This window comes from Thrips palmi, unplaced genomic scaffold, assembly GCF_012932325.1.
Source record: "Thrips palmi isolate BJ-2018 unplaced genomic scaffold, TpBJ-2018v1 HiC_scaffold_5, whole genome shotgun sequence".
Classification (NCBI taxonomy): domain Eukaryota; kingdom Metazoa; phylum Arthropoda; class Insecta; order Thysanoptera; family Thripidae; genus Thrips; species Thrips palmi.
The window spans coordinates 11,697,861-11,713,198 of NW_023144632.1; the positions used below are offsets into that span (position 1 = coordinate 11,697,861).

The window sequence follows — 15,338 nt, forward strand, 5'->3', positions numbered from 1 at the left end:
CATGGGGCGTCCCGTAGGCCCGTAGGGGTGCGAGGGAGACAGAGCGACGTCTTTCGGAATCAGGCGCGGATGGGGAGAGCTGGGGCGGCCCGCTGACGACGGCCAGCCGTGTGTCCGCCAAGTTTATAAATTGGGCGCGACGCTCCGGTCGTCATTGTTCCTGTGGATCCTCGACGCCGTCGTCGTCGCACCGACCGCAACATGAGCCGCCTCGCCGCGCTGCCGCTCTGCGCCGCCGTGGTGCTCGTCGCCCTGCTGGCGGCCACCAACGCGTCGCCCCTGCCCTTACCGGTGAGGACTCCGCCGTGCCGCCCTCAACGCCGCGTCGTTTCGGGCAACGCTGGGCCGGCTGGGCCACAGATACCGGAGTCACCGAACGCGCTGCCCTAAAAAAAAATCCTGCTATGTCCTTGAACAAAATGATGCGTGAGCGCGTTTGTGAGACGGTTGTTTCTCCTTGGATGCCGAAGGGTTGAAGGGGTGAATGGTGTGGTAGTGTGGGTGTGTTTGGTGGGACGGCATAGGTCTCGGCGTTTTGGGGCAACCTGGAAGTAGAAGTCTTAAAAAAGTGACCTTGTTTCAGGCAGTAACGCAGGAGCAGTATGAAAAGAGTTTGAAGATGCTTCGGAACGTCTGCCAACCCAAGGCTGGTCTTCCTGATGGTAAAAAAATGAGATACAAACAGCAAGTACATATTAAGTTTCGTTAAGTCCTCCCTAAGTTAAAATTGTTAAAGCTGCGCTTCTCTGTTGCAGCTATGCTGGAAAGGATGAAGAACGGAGAATTCGTTGAAGACGAAAAAGCTTACGTAAGATCTAATAATAATTCGAATTAAAATGCTCCATGCTCCATACGGACGGTAGTATTTTTTTTTTCCGCAGTGTTACACGGCTTGCTTCCTGCAAACGACGATGGTGGTAAGTATCCGCTGCCTTTCGGCAACCAGTCAAGCTTGATTCAGGGGAATGCCCCGTGCCCAACCGCCCTAACGCACTTCTCTCCGGACAGCTGAAAAACAACAAGGTGGACAGCAAGATGTTCAAGGCGCAGGTGAAAAAGATGATGCAGGCCGAGGATGCCGCGCGGACCATTGCCGCCTTCACTGCCTGCGAGGGCACCCCGGGTGAGTTGCAGAACTAAAGTCACGAGCTTGCCCGTCCGTGCTCGGCGACTGTACGCGCTCTGCCATCAGTCATTGCCGGCCATTGCAGTGCAGTCTCCTAGTTTCCTACCACATTTTTCAGAACAGGTCGAATACATTTCGGTCACTCGTGAAGCGGAACCTCCATGAATACCCGTTTTGCTCAAAGGGAGATTTTTGGCAGAGCAAATTGCTGCTCTGCAAAGCACATGCAACCGCTCACACATATTTAAAATGAGTAAAATAATTTTCCCGTTCATTACAATCACTGTTAAATTTCTAGCTGGCAAAGAACCGTGTGAAACTGCCGCCCTCTTCATCAAGTGCGTCAAGAAGGCGGACCCGGTATGAAATCCATCGCCCCTTTTCAATGTCGATACAGTGTAGCTGTTGCTTGACGTTGCTACCAATTTTATTAATGACCTTTTCAGAGCTTCGTCGTTCCGGCCTAGGACAAGCCAGGCACCAGGCACCACCTGCATCGCGGCTCAGCACCGCAACCACCACGCCTTGTTGGCACCAACTCCGAGATGCGTCAACCCCGTTTGCGGCTACTACGCGTCAAGTTGACGGGTACTGCGTTCTGTAGAAAACAATAAAATCGGAAAACAGGAGCAAAAGCGATAAGGCTGTCCTAATCAATGTGCCACCCACCCCTCCCCCAACCACTCTGCACACGCAGTGAGGCACGCAGGCAGGCAGGCAGGCGCCGCCCGGATGGCATTCCTCGCGTGCACTGGCCGGGTCCGCCTCACCAGCCAAACGGTGCGCCGCGCGCCGCAGGTCACTGTATAAATGGCAACTCGTTGACCCCGCGCCCCTCTCCAGGCGGCCCAGCCTGCCCAGCCCCGCGACGGTCCCTCGGCCCCCACCCCGCCGTGCTGCAGACGCGGCGCGCTGCGCGGGCAGGGCCGTCAGCGAGCCCGTGGCCGAGAGGCCTCTGTGCGCCCCACGGCCAAGCCGACGGGGCCGATGGCGTGGTCAGTGGCCATCGCGCCGACATGTCGGGGAGGTGGCTGGCGGTCACCGCGCTCTTGGTCACCATGGGCGTCGCGGCGGGCAAGGTGGGCAGCCGGTACCAGCCGACGTGGGAAAGCCTGGACACACGGCCGCTGCCGCAATGGTAAGACGAGACAATGCAGAAGCGAGAGAAAGGCGGCCAAAATTTTGGCAGAGCAGTGTCGCATGGTGGACCCGGCCAGCGGGCAGCCCCGGCCGCGTCGCGCGTCGAGGCAAACAGTCAATCGTGTCAATAGGCGGTGCCGATAGGACCAGAGGAAAGTGCCTCCGAGGACCGGGCGGGGTCCGTCCGGGTCCGTCGGGGTGCGAGCACCTTCTCAAAGGGGCTGCTTTGTTTTCCGGCAGGTACGACGACGCCAAGGTGGGCGTCTTTATCCACTGGGGCGTGTACTCCGTGCCCAGTTTCGGGAGCGAGTGGTTTTGGTATGACTGGATAGCAGGTACACACGGCAATTAAAATTTCGGAAAGAGAGGGGGGGGGGGTCGTCGAAATGACACGAGTAAAGCATGACCTGTCTGCCCCGCAATCTGCCTCCCAGAGAAAAAGGACAAGTACGTCAACTTCATGAAACGCAACTATCCGCCAAACTTCAGCTACCAAGACTTCGCAGCCGACTTCAGTGCCGAGTTCTTCGACGCCAAGCAGTGGGCCAAGATTCTGGAGCGGTCGGGGGCCAAGTAAGCTAGACATTTGGGTTTCATGGTCTGATGGTGTTACGGGTTAAGGGGTGCACCTTGGAATGTCTACTGTACAGGTACGTGGTGCTGACAAGCAAGCACCACGAAGGCTTCACGCTGTGGCCCTCCAAGTACGCCTACAGCTGGAACGCCAAGGACGTGGGCCCTCACCGCGACTTGGTCGGCAAGTATACCCTGCCCCTACGGTTGATGAGAGAGGCTGAGGGGAAGTCCCAAGGCTACGACGACTTGCTGCTGCAGGTGAGCTGGCCGCCGCCATCCGGGCCAACACCAACATCACGTTCGGCCTGTACCACTCCCTCTACGAATGGTTCCACCCCCTGTACTTGGCCGACAAGAAAAACAACTTCACGACTCGCTCGTTCGTCGACAACAAAATCATCCCCGAGATGAAAGAACTGGTTAGATGGCGGTAAATTTTGACTCCGTTTCCCTTCGATATGCGAATCTTTGTTCAGTAAGGTCCCTCCGGGCCGGCAGGTGAACGTCTACCGCCCTGAGGTGCTGTGGTCGGACGGCGACTGGGAGGCGGACTCGCAGTACTGGCGCTCGTGCGACTTCCTGGCCTGGCTGTACTCCGACTCCCCGGTGAGGAGCAGCGTGGTGACCAACGACCGCTGGGGCAGGGACGTGCAGTGCAAGCACGGCGACTTCCTCAACTGCCAGGACCGCTACCTGCCCGGTGAGTGGCCTTGAGCCTCAAGGCTTAAGGAGCCGGAGCGTCCTAAAAATGGGCGAAACTGCCTCAACTTACCACTCCTTTCACTTGGCGGCTTGTAGATGTGCCGCCTGCCAAGAAGTGGGAGAACGCCATGACGGTGGACCGCGAGTCCTGGGGCTTCCGGCGGGAGGCGTCCCTGCATGACTACCTGGGTCTGGCCGACCTGCTGCAACTGCTGGCACGGACGGTCAGCTTGGGAGGCAACTTGGTGGTCAACGTGGGCCCCACCAAGGAAGGCACCATCGCCCCGCTGCTAGAGGAGCGGCTGCTGGAGCTGGGCGAGTGGCTCAGCGTTAACGGGGAGGCTGTGTACCGCACCCGGCCCTGGGCGGCTGGCACCCCAAACGACACTATCGCCTCGTCCGTCTAGTGCGTGCATTCTAACAGCATCTCTTTGGACTGGATACCATGCGCTGCCAACTGAGTCAAACCATTGCTCCATGTTGCAGCTACACTCAGAGTGCGGACAGTAAGATACTGTATGCAATAGTTTTAGAATGGCCAGATAGGAATGTTCTAAAACTGGGTTCTCCACGTCTGAGAGCACCAAACGTGACCATGCTCGGCTATGGAGCGTTAGAGGTAGGTAACATTGATAACCACTTATTTCCAAATAATGCACAATTATAATTAATAAAAACAAATTCATTTGCCCATTTTATGATGGTCTCTGATATTTCAGGTTCAAGTGGGTTCTCAGATTGAGATTCAATTTCCAAACCCAAGCAAAATAAGTTGCAAGAAAGGATGGGCCCTACGAATCTCTGGACTATATTGAAATCAAAAATTTATTCTTAACAATTAAAGAGTCCTTTGTTATAAAAATAAAATCAACATTATTCAATGATTGTAAACTGAATTAAGAAGTAATATACTACAGTAAAACAAATTTTAGATGATTTTCACATTAGAGGAAATACAAGAAAACTCACACACTCACACTCACACACATTAAGACCTTTGACATTAACAATTGATGTGGTAAATAATTGAGATCTGCAAACCTAGCCAGGAAACCGGTGGGAGAGATCAAGAGGGAGGTGCCTTCTGGGGCAGCTCTTTACAATGTTCATTTCTTTGAGGATGGCAGCTAGATCTTGGCCATCTTTGTTTATTAAATTAACTTCAATACCCCAAGGGGCCCTAAAAGTCATAAAAGAAGTTAAAAAATACATTAGAAGATGAGAAGCAACATCAAAAGAGAAATTGAGCAACAGATTTAAAAGAAGACAAGAGAATAGATACTTACGATCTCACAACTGTAGCCAACAATTTCTGATTTTGGACAAGATCAGCAAATACTGCATTGCAGGATTTGGTCCACTCTCTATCACTTTGTGTAGGAGCCACATCTGCAAGCCAACACTCCATTGCCTGAAGATAAAATAGGAATAAAGTAAGCAAAAACAGCAACACAGCATAAAAAAACAAACATCTACAATGTCAGACCTGGAATGGGTGGTGCAGGAAAGCAGGGTCAACCTTTCTCAGATCCTTGAGGGGTATTTTAAATTTATACCCTGTGTCAACATTCAAAACCTAAAAATGAAAAACATAATGTAAATTAATGCAATTAAACAGTTTTACAAATAACTTAAGATAAAAATAAAAATAAATTACTTTATAGTACTCATCCGCCACCATGTCCGCACAAATAATCCTGCCTCGATAAAACGTTCCATTAGTAGTATCCTTGTAAAGAACAATTTCTCCATCAGCGGGAAACTCCGTAAATGTCTTCAGCTGTCTTTTCATGTGTGTAGTGTTTAAATTTTCAATAACCGATTTCAAAGTTTCCCTGGATCTAAGTTTAGTTCCTGTAACATGAAATAGGACCTCAGTCAAATCCACATGAAGAGAAAACATTTTGATAATTGATGGGGATATACTTTACCTTTGGTGCTTATTGTTGCAATAAAATGATTTACAGTCAATATACGTGTGATTGTAAGCTTCACCTGGGAGCCAGGGCTCAGAACATTATCAGTAAGTTTCTCAAATGAGTCATGATGTATTTGTTCCTTTGCTATGCTGTGACCATCTAAATGGACAAAAAGGGGCAATGTCCAGTAATAATAAAAATATGATACCATCACATAATTGAGTTTTACATACCAGGGTCAAGTCTTTCATGTCTCAAGTCACAGAATTTCTTGTAACAATAACCATTTCGTTGAAAGAACCAACAAATGCCTGTCTCTTCTGTAGGTTTGCGCCCACTCACAGCAACACAGGCATCTTCATCATCTATATCATAGTTATTGGCACCGAGTTCATAAGCTTCAGCCATTGGATTTTCAGCATCTTCATAAATTGAAGTCACTGAAAAAAACACAAAAAACACGAGACCAGATTAACTTATTTTTTATTTTATGTTTGAAATGTGGATTGATAAGAGGGAAGATAATCTTACATACATGAGACATCAGAACTTTCTTTTGCCATACCAACATAATAGGCACAGCCTTCGGCCACTAATATTTCATTAATGCTTTGCAAGGAGCAGTCAGGATCTTTGAAAACAGAAACTGGCCAGATATCATCTTGGGACTTTGGCCCATCAATGCGTAAGAAGAGTTGGTTATCTTCTGGCATCAATTCTTTTACTCTATTTAAATGAACTTCAGGCCATATGTCATAATCAAGACGAGAAATAACCTGAGGTAAAGAAGCAAACAAGTTCAGAAAAGAGCACATTGCAGTTAATTTTTAAGTCTGTTCATAATACTTACATTTTTCATGGAACATAGTGTGACAAGTACAGGTGCTGTGCATGCCAATTCAGTTGAAAGAGGCTGCACACTACCTAAGTCAACTTGCGAGTATCCACCATAGTCCACTGCCCACACTTTCAATGGAGTCACTGAGTCATCCTACGCAGAAAACAATGAGGCACAAGAGTTCCTAGCAAACATAACATAAACAGTCATACATTAGCAACTCTTACCATGAACCATTCATTTACTTGTGCTCTAAACCAGAGGTCTTCATCAGCATCATAGCAAGCACAAAAGTCTCCACACAAATCCCTTGCTTGTTGTTTTGAAGACATGTTCATTTTGTTTTTTCCACATTTATAATAAGCATCCATTTCTGTTTGCAACCTGAACAGAAAAATCAAGAAGGTAGTATATAGATAAATAAATGAAAATACAATAATAGAACAAAGTTTGCCAAAACCTACTTAGAGAGCAAGCCACTAAAGTCATCAATGACATTAACTTCAAAACAAGATGGATTCCAAACTCTTGCCATGAAGGCAGGAACTACCTGCCCAATTTTCCAGTCTCTTAAAATTTGTTTGAGTTGAACCTCTTTACCTAAATGATAAAAATATTACAAAAATAATCAAATAGTAAACTCTTAAGAAACCAAACTAAAAAGTAGAAAACATTAAAAAAAAAAAATTAAATGAGCAATGCAAAAATGGAGTAACCTTTAGGAAATTGTTGCAGAGGTCCAGGCTTACGGATTTCATCACTATTGAGTGGAAGCAGGGGGCTCGGTGTCTGTCCATCATTAAGACTTGGGCTTTTGCTGTGTCTAGATGCAATGGCTGGTTTCAATGTCTTAGCAGGACTTGCATGGGGTTCTTGTGCAGACTTGTCTTTCCTGCCAGCACTACAATTCAGATTTGGTTCAGGATCAGGTTTAGTAGCCGTGTCTGTATTTTTTATGAGAACCTTTGGCACAAATGGAGCAGCTTCTGCACTCAGACCTGAAGAACTCCCTTCATGTTCATGTCTTTGGTCAAGTTTAACAGCTCCTCTTGGAGCGGTTTCTGCACTGAGGCATGAGCTCATTCCACCTACAATTCTTTCTTCACCTTTTGTAGCTCCACTTGCACCTAACAAAACAGAAAATATTTTTAAAAGTTGTGAGGCAGTGAGATAACACTAATTGTAGTAGAAAATTAAACAAATGTGGCCTCACCTCGTCTAGGGGAATTATGATTCTTGGGACATCCCTCCAACTTAACGACCTTCCCAGATTGTGTCATCTCAGAGGGAGTTTGGTCTTTGGGGAAAAAAGGCAGTGCATAGGGGTTTGGGCCAGATAAAGAGGATGAGCTTGTGAAACTCTCATTCAAGTCTATTCCAACAGAGCTCTCACTGTGTGGAGGGCAGTCAGAGTCACATGTGAAAGAGGAGTCAGACTCAAATATAAGAGAGGACGATGCACTCAGTCCAGTACTAGAATTGTTCGAGCTTGTCTGTCTTTGAATGCTATCTTTGAATGGCATTGAATTATGAGGTGGAGGCGGTGCTGACCTCACTGGCCTTGCTGGTTGTGTTACAGAAAATGACATTAGAGTTGCACTGATGGTGGATCCAGGAGGGGTTGGTGTGGGGAAAATGTTTGGGGAGGGTTGTGGGCATTGAGACATCAAGGGAGGCATCCGCCCACCTGTTGGAGGCAAAGACATTGGAAGCCTTGGTGGCATACCATATGGCATACCATGTGTCATAATAAGAGGCGGACCAGCTTGAGGAGGTGGCATTGGAAGTGGAAAACTTGGTGGCATACCTAGTGGCATACCAGATGGAATGCCAGAAGATGGCAAGATTGAGGGTAGTCCTGAAGGTACTGAGGGTGAGCCTGGCATACCCAACCCAAAAACTGGCTGTTGAAACATTGGCATGTTGTTTACCTGTAGACATAAAAAAATTAAACATGTAGCAAGGTTGAACTTTTTTTTTTGTAGGAAACAAAAGTTACCATAAGATCAGCTGACATGCCAACTGGAAATGGTTTGAACCTCTCTAGACCACATAAATCAAGGTGCTGAGAGAAGCAGTCAATCAGCCATTTTTGTATGCTAATTGATTGGCCAGTGCTAGGATTGACTATTGTAACATCTGCGTCAATGGTAGGGATTGAGCCAGGCCGCTTTGATTTTATGTCAACAAAAATCAAAGCTTTTCCTATTGCTTTCATGAGCATGTTATTCAGTTGTTCTGGCCAGTCAAACTGCTCAATACAGTCCTGAAAAGTTGAAATTGGGAAAAAGGTTTAACTTTCAAGTAGACAATTGAAACTACACAATACCACATAGCTAACACTCACAAGACCAATGTCAACACGGACTGCTTGACATGGAAGCAATTTCATTTCAGGAGGGAGGGCACGAACTTGACTCAAGGGCAAGTTCAGTTTTATGCCATCATCAACATCAATTGCGGTAACATACCTCAAACAGTCCGTTCTAGATAGAGAGCAAAATATCAATACACATGATAATCCAAAGAAGTCAACAGCAAGCAACAGATGAAAATTTCTAAAAAGTCTTACGTGTTTTGAGTCGGGCATATTCGACCCCTTATCATTCTTCCATCATGAAGTGCGGCAATGTAAGTACCTGACGGAATATTAGTTCTGAAAAGTTGAAGGTCACCATTTTGATGCAAGAGTCTGGAATAGAAAAAATAGAAAAACAAATTAACTAGCTGACCAACTCAATAGAAGGTGTTAAAAACATTGGAACATAAAGAATCATACAGAAGATCTCTTCGCAAAGATGTAATTGCCTGTTTGTTTCCCTCCTGAAGCCACAAATACCAACGCGCCTCGCCAGACAAGAAACACATTCTGCGAGGGCCATTGGAATGTTTTGCTGGCCATAACGGAATATCTGAGCTCTCCATCTAAAAAGTCACAGAGTAATAATTCATGAAGGAATTGTTTGAAGACATAAACATAACCTTGCTGTCCAAAAGTGAAAAGAAAATTTCAGGCGTATGAGTAGTAGCAGAGAAATGGTGCGTCTCTAATAGATTAAACCCTATTTTCTTTAAAGTTTTACGTCAAATGAAATGGATGATAAGGAGTTTCTGAGCGTGTTGACATGACAAAAGTGACACTTGTTGAACAGGTGAATTCCTGCTACGTTTCTGACGTTCCCAAGAGCCCACTTAAAACAGTTACCATCAGAAATGACCAACGCTAAATGAATACCTTATTTATACACGAACAGAATCACCATTTAGCAACTGGTCCTCATGTTTCGGCTCTTGAACCGCTAAGCTATAGTGTCAAGTTACAGAATTTCAGTCAACTCTTCACAGTGTTCGCGCTGGGGAGAGAGAGAGCAAGCAAGAGGCGAAGTGCCAACATTAACACCCAAAACTTTGGGACTTAATTTGATGCTAATCAGTTTCAGTATTCAGAAAGAAACCACAGATAATTCAAGTAAAATTAACGAATCTTGACATGGAGTAACGGAGCAATAAAGAAAGCCACGAAGCTTCGGCAAAGAAATGAAACATAAAACATGATAGGTTGGTAGTTCGTATCCCAAAAGATTATCCCTACTTTTCCTTTCCTTTCAGAAAATGTGGGCGAGAGTCGTTGGTCGCTAGGGCCGAATGCTTTTGAGATTCCTGCTTGTAATTTGGCTCAAATCATAGGGACGACTGGCACGACTTACGCCCAACACGGTGGGTACTTCTCGATTCGTCGCATGGTGGTCATTCCCTTTGAGGGCATTCCCTCAACAATTGACACAATCCTCGCGACTGGGCCAAACCAAATAGTCCGGCTCCAACCCTTCAGTATGCAGTTCCTTAGTGCCCCCTCCAGAGAGCGACATGGAGCTGGACTTGACCGGCACGATGCACAACAAGAAGGTGCCAAAAGTGACGGCGCCCGGCCGCCTGGCTGCCTCGCGGAAGGCATCCCGCGGCACGGCGGCGAACGCGCACGCGAACGCGGTGGCGGCGGCAGGGGCTGGCCAGGCTGGCCAGGGCGCCACAACCCCCAGGGAGCACCGAGGCCGCGTTACCCAGCATCCCCCTCCCCATCCCCACCCTCGGCGCAAGTGCGTGTGCCCACCGGCCAGCAGCGACAGGGTCCAGGTCAGAGGTCAGCAGACTGACTACGCACAGCGTTCCGTCCTTCTGTCTCTTTCCCGCCTATACCAGACGCAGGGCGCCCCATGAGTGCGAGGGAGACAGAGCGATGACAGCGATGTGCGCAACCAGTCTGCTGGCGAAGTGGCATTGGCTCCTAAGCCACTCGACATTTCCAGGACCAGAAGGGCTTCCGGCATGCCGGGCATGCGGTGCTGGTGTTTGCCAGCCACCACGACACTGCATGACACTCACTCAAGTCCTCGTGCAGGCACACTTCCCCCAAGTGTGGAACGAGCTGCGCCTCAACCAGCAGCTGTGTGACGGCGCCATCCGCTGCGCCGACGGCAAGGTCCTCAAAGTGCACCGTGCCATCCTGAGTGCCGTGTCGCCCTACTTCAAGGCGCTGTTCACCAACAGCTTCAGCGGTGGCCAGCATGAGGCCTCCGAGGTGAGCGCAGCAAGCGCAGCAAGCGAAGCGCTCTTTGTACGGACGGTATGTCATGTTGTGCAATGCAAGCATGGCAGTTACCGGGCCCGAACGGCAAAGGATCATTTGTGGTCTAGCCTCTCAAGTTCAAGTTCAAGGTAGCCCCAGGCGCCTGTGAAGTGCGGGATAGGCAACCCGGAGCGGCGGTGCGTCGTGCGGGCTGGCCTGCCGCTCCTCCGCGGGCGCTCACCCCGCACCCCGCTACCCCGGGGTCGTCGTCAAGCCTCGGCCTCGGGCGCCTTGGGGGTGGCGGTCGCTAACTGCTACGCTGGACAGGGCAGGTGCGGCTGGCGGAGGCGAGCTCGGACGTGGTGCGGCCCATCCTGGACTACGCCTACACGGGGCAGTGCGGCGTCACGGCCCGCAACGTGGAGCGCCTGCTGCCGCTAGCCGACCGCCTGGACGTGGTCGGCGTGGTGCAGCAGTGCTGCCACTTCCTGCTGCGCGAGATGCAGCCCGACAACTGCCTCGGCATCTTCCGCTTCGCCCAGCAGTACTTCTGCAGCGACCTGGAGGCGAGCGGGCGCCGCTTCATCCTGCACCACTTTCGCCACATCCTGCACGAGAGGTGGGGCTTTGCCCGTGGCCCCGGCATGGCCCTGGCCACCCGGGCGGTGGCAGCCGCGGTGCCCATTGAACCCGGCGTTCTCGTGCCCAGCGCCGAGCTGTACGACCTGCAGGCGGGCGAGTTGTGTCGCTTGTTGTCGGACGACGAGCTCAACGCGCGCAGCGAGGACTTGGTGTTCGAGGCCATCCGCCGCTGGGTGGACAGGGACGTCCCGGGGCGGCGACAGCACCTCGCCGATCTTCTGGCGTGCGTGCGGTTCGGACTCACGTCCTTGCCGTTCCTCCAGAACACCGTGCTCCAGTACGGGCCCATCGGAGAGGACCAGGTAATGTCATTAAGGGCGGTGGTACAGCGCCCAGTTGCAACCCCCTTTGGTGTGCTTGTCCCCAGGTCTTGCAGGAAGCGCTGGCGCCGGCCAGGGCCTTCTTGGCCGACGCCGAGGCCAAGGGCGGCGACGTGGACCTGAGGAACCCGTTGGCACGCCCCCGCGTTCCCCACGAGATCCTGTTCGCCGTGGGGGGATGGAGTGCCAGCAGCCCGACCAACTCAGTCGAGACTTATGACTGCAGGTAATGCAACAATCCAATTAAAATGAAAAAAAGGAGAAAAAGAAGATTTGATCAGCTGACACCTCTGGCAGGGCGAACCGCTGGTGCTTGTCGTTCAGCACAGACACGCAGCCTCGCGCGTACCACGGCCTGGTGGAGCTTGACGGCCTCATCTACATGATCGGAGGCTTCGACGGTGTGGAGCACCACAACACGGTCCGCTCCTTCAACCCGGTCACTCGGGAGTGGCGAGAGCAGGCCTGCATGTATCAGGCCCGATGCTACGTCAGTGTTTGCACTCTGGGTCGGTCAAACTAGAAATTGATGTGCATTTTTTCTTCCATGTTGACTTTTCTTAATATTGGTACTTAGGAAGTTGGTGTGATTTTTGGAACTCTGAATTTAACTTCACTTTAAGAATGATAATCATTTTTGCAAGGTGGAGAAATCTATGCTGTGGGTGGCTTTGATGGTCGATCTCGTATGAAGTCTGCTGAGACTTATGACCCTCAAAAGAACCAGTGGCGCCTTATTCCTTCCATGAACAGAGCAAGGTCTGACGCGAGTGCTGCCACTCTAAACAACAAGGTAACCAATCTTGAAAAAATAAAATTATTTGAAGTGGTGTCTAAAATAGTGTTATACTTCATCTTGTACACCCCACATAGGTGTACATTGCTGGAGGGTTTAATGGACAAGAACTATTAAGTTGTGCTGAGGTGTTCGATCCTGGCACATTGCAATGGACATGCATAACACGCATGCAAAATTTACGCTCTGGAGTTAGTCTTCTGGCTCACCGTGGCTACCTCTATGCCTTAGGTGGCTTTAATGGTAATGGCCGCTTGAAGTCAGGGGAGCGTTATGATCCCATGGTTGATATGTGGCAGCCAATTCCAGATATGTTGCACCCTAGAAGCAACTTTGCAGCTGTGATTCTAGATGACCACATCTATGTTATAGGTGGATTTAATGGTGAGTTTCTTGAGCTTGGACAATTCGGTGCAAAGTTGGACATGATATGTATTGGTCTGCCTTGATTCTTCAAGGTGTCATAATTCCAAACACCGAGTGTTTCGACGTCGATTCAAACAAGTGGAGAGAAGCAAACATGATGAATCTGAATCGCAGTGCCCTGTCGGCTGTAGTACTTAGTGGTCTACCCACAGCTGAAGAGTACTCATACTTGCAATTATTGCAACAAGAGCAGTGTGTGGAAGTTCAGTGACATCACAAGCAGAGCAGGTGCCCTCTTCTTTAAATTTGCTTGTTTATGTGAGGCTCACTAGTCATAGTTCCAATTGAAATAAATGTAAGAAGGAAATAGAAAATCCACTTACAAGCAAATTGTAGGACTTTTATTGCAACAAATTATGTACAATTAGTTGTTCAAATATATTTAAATAATGTACATGGAGTCCCAATTTTATTATTAACAATTCAGGAGCAACTACTCTTGCATTTAAATTTGTACTACTGCCCAGTAACAGTGTCAAGTCTCACATCTCTGATTAGATGGTTGAGTTTACTTTGATCTCCAAAATAATAATTTAATTAGATGTTGGGAACATATACTTATAAATCAGAGCGCACACCAAACCCTGGCCCTGTGGGTTCACCCTTCAGTGAAGTCGGCTCGCCGATAGGTTCACAAGCAAATCTTCCACTCCTGCCAAAAGTTAACAACAGATTAAAACCTTGTCTTTCAGGCCGTGTAAACAAAACCAAGAATGTGAAAGAAAAGGAATATAAACAAACCTTGGTCCAGCTACGGGTTTTCTTCCTGCTTTAAGATCCTCCAAGATTTCCTCCATGTCCTTCCCTGTCAAATCTTCCTGTGAATAGAGAAGAGAAAGCAATCTAGTAAAATCCTGTAGACTTCACAAAAAAAATCAAATTATTCTAAGTAAATTATACTTACATAATAATCGTCATTAATTTGCACCATGGGAGCATTGACACAAGCTCCAAGGCACTCAACTTCTGACAAAGTGAAAGTCTTGCATTTTGTGGTTTCACCTACTTCAATGTTTAACTTAGACTTGATAACTTTCATAATTTCGTCAGAGTTGCGTAGCCAGCAAGGAGTAGTAGTGCAAACCTGAAGATGGTATTTTCCCATGGGTTTCCTAGAAAGAAATCAAAGCACTGTTTAATAAATAATAATTACTAGGTTTTAGAAAATAGTAAATTGTAACCTTTGCTGGTTTAAACTTTAACACAAATAAATACCTCATGTACATGGTGTAAAAAGTGGCCACTTCATAAACCCTCATCCTTGGAACATTGAGAATGTCAGCTACATGGTGCATAGCTGAAATAGGCAACCATCCCTGTTGACGCTGAGCCAAGTCCAAGAGTGGCAGGAGAGCCGCTCTAGTGTGGCCCTCAGGATAGATTGCCATTAAGGCATCAGCACGCTGATTCAAAAAAAGCAATTATAATCAAATATGTTAAGTGAAAACAGAAATTATAACTTAAACCTGCACAAAACATACCTTTTTGTTTTCAGCAGTGAATTCAAAGGGGATGTCAGGGTTGTCTTCGGCGGTGTCCCTGTGCTATAATCAGAATGCATCAAAGGCACGCAAGCAAAAATATACAAGCAGATGAATGAATGACAAAGTTGGCTTACCACAAACAAGTTGTCACTAAGGGTCGAGGATGAAGTTTGCACTCCTCGAGCATTTCTTATCTGAAACAACACCGCATTTATTGAGGTAAAGTGCGAGAAAAAAGTTTGGTAATTAACAGCTCATGAGGCCAAATCAGCATCGTTTTTTCCTCCACCAATATTATATCGAACAAAATAAAGGAAGGAATTGGAATTTTCTCTGCACAGAAGATGCTACTGAAATCACCATATCAACAAATGGATCTATCGCAAGACAGGCATGGAGGGTAAAAAATACCATGAAATCACATCACAGCCTTGAAATATATTTGAAGCACAGCTGCGCACTGTCAAGACGGTCTAAGTGAGATTCATTTTAGTTATTGACGAAATAACCTTCTGGTGCATATTAGGTTATACTTTAAATTAGGCAGTTAGTCCAATCATCAAGGAAAGTCGTGTATCCGAGAGCGAAAGCCATTCAAAGGGCCACTTACCAAAGCTTGTCCGATCTGCTTCACTGTCTTTAACATTTTTCCTTCCAGGTTTATTGAAATTTACAGTGTTTTTAGCAGCGGGTCAGTAGACAGCAGCAGCAGATGATGGAACAAACCACAGCCACTGTGATCTCTGCCTGGCAGTGTTCAAGGTGGCGGTGGCAGTGCTCGGTTGTCCGGCCGAGAGCGGCT

The 15,338-nt window shown here is 48.0% G+C and overlaps 4 protein-coding genes across 5 annotated transcripts; 2 read left to right on the top strand and 2 right to left on the bottom strand.

The window, feature by feature from the left end:
- Window positions 1-146: 146 nt before the first annotated feature.
- On the top strand, window positions 147-4,486 carry LOC117651173 (alpha-L-fucosidase). Its single transcript, XM_034394979.1, has 16 exons — window positions 147-291; window positions 584-662; window positions 756-808; window positions 882-917; window positions 1,009-1,123; window positions 1,425-1,486; window positions 1,594-1,714; window positions 2,078-2,264; window positions 2,507-2,601; window positions 2,701-2,839; window positions 2,917-3,023; window positions 3,101-3,261; window positions 3,341-3,542; window positions 3,641-3,950; window positions 4,031-4,163; window positions 4,264-4,486. The coding sequence occupies exons 1-16, from the start codon at window positions 202-204 to the stop codon at window positions 4,357-4,359; spliced, it is 1,986 nt and encodes a 661-aa protein (XP_034250870.1). The 5' UTR covers window positions 147-201; the 3' UTR covers window positions 4,360-4,486.
- On the bottom strand, window positions 4,356-9,692 carry LOC117651257. Of its 2 annotated transcripts, none has more exons than XM_034395098.1 (17): window positions 9,562-9,677; window positions 9,081-9,226; window positions 8,874-8,993; window positions 8,649-8,787; window positions 8,301-8,567; window positions 7,515-8,232; window positions 7,018-7,428; window positions 6,766-6,901; window positions 6,529-6,685; window positions 6,314-6,454; window positions 5,999-6,239; window positions 5,697-5,903; window positions 5,476-5,622; window positions 5,202-5,398; window positions 5,031-5,120; window positions 4,831-4,955; window positions 4,356-4,724 (listed from the first exon to the last, which is right to left on the bottom strand). In XM_034395098.1, the coding sequence occupies exons 1-17, from the start codon at window positions 9,562-9,564 to the stop codon at window positions 4,586-4,588; spliced, it is 3,384 nt and encodes a 1,127-aa protein (XP_034250989.1). In that variant the 5' UTR covers window positions 9,565-9,677; the 3' UTR covers window positions 4,356-4,585. The 2 variants fall into 2 exon arrangements, with proteins under 2 accessions (XP_034250989.1, XP_034250990.1); XM_034395099.1 differs by having other exon boundaries at window positions 4,586-4,724; window positions 9,537-9,692.
- Window positions 9,693-10,168: 476 nt separating this feature from the next.
- Window positions 10,169-13,373, top strand: LOC117651174 (kelch-like protein 10). Its single transcript, XM_034394981.1, has 10 exons — window positions 10,169-10,207; window positions 10,305-10,442; window positions 10,701-10,880; window positions 11,201-11,487; window positions 11,578-11,812; window positions 11,878-12,056; window positions 12,128-12,339; window positions 12,475-12,623; window positions 12,704-13,010; window positions 13,085-13,373. Exons 1-10 carry the CDS (start codon window positions 10,169-10,171, stop codon window positions 13,261-13,263), a joined length of 1,905 nt encoding a protein of 634 aa, XP_034250872.1. The 3' UTR covers window positions 13,264-13,373.
- Window positions 13,372-15,298, bottom strand: LOC117651288 (NADH dehydrogenase [ubiquinone] flavoprotein 2, mitochondrial). Its single transcript, XM_034395156.1, has 7 exons — window positions 15,147-15,298; window positions 14,671-14,730; window positions 14,534-14,596; window positions 14,268-14,455; window positions 13,957-14,164; window positions 13,794-13,870; window positions 13,372-13,704 (listed from the first exon to the last, which is right to left on the bottom strand). The coding sequence occupies exons 1-7, from the start codon at window positions 15,180-15,182 to the stop codon at window positions 13,611-13,613; spliced, it is 726 nt and encodes a 241-aa protein (XP_034251047.1). The 5' UTR covers window positions 15,183-15,298; the 3' UTR covers window positions 13,372-13,610.
- Between the last annotated feature and the right edge of the window lie 40 nt (window positions 15,299-15,338).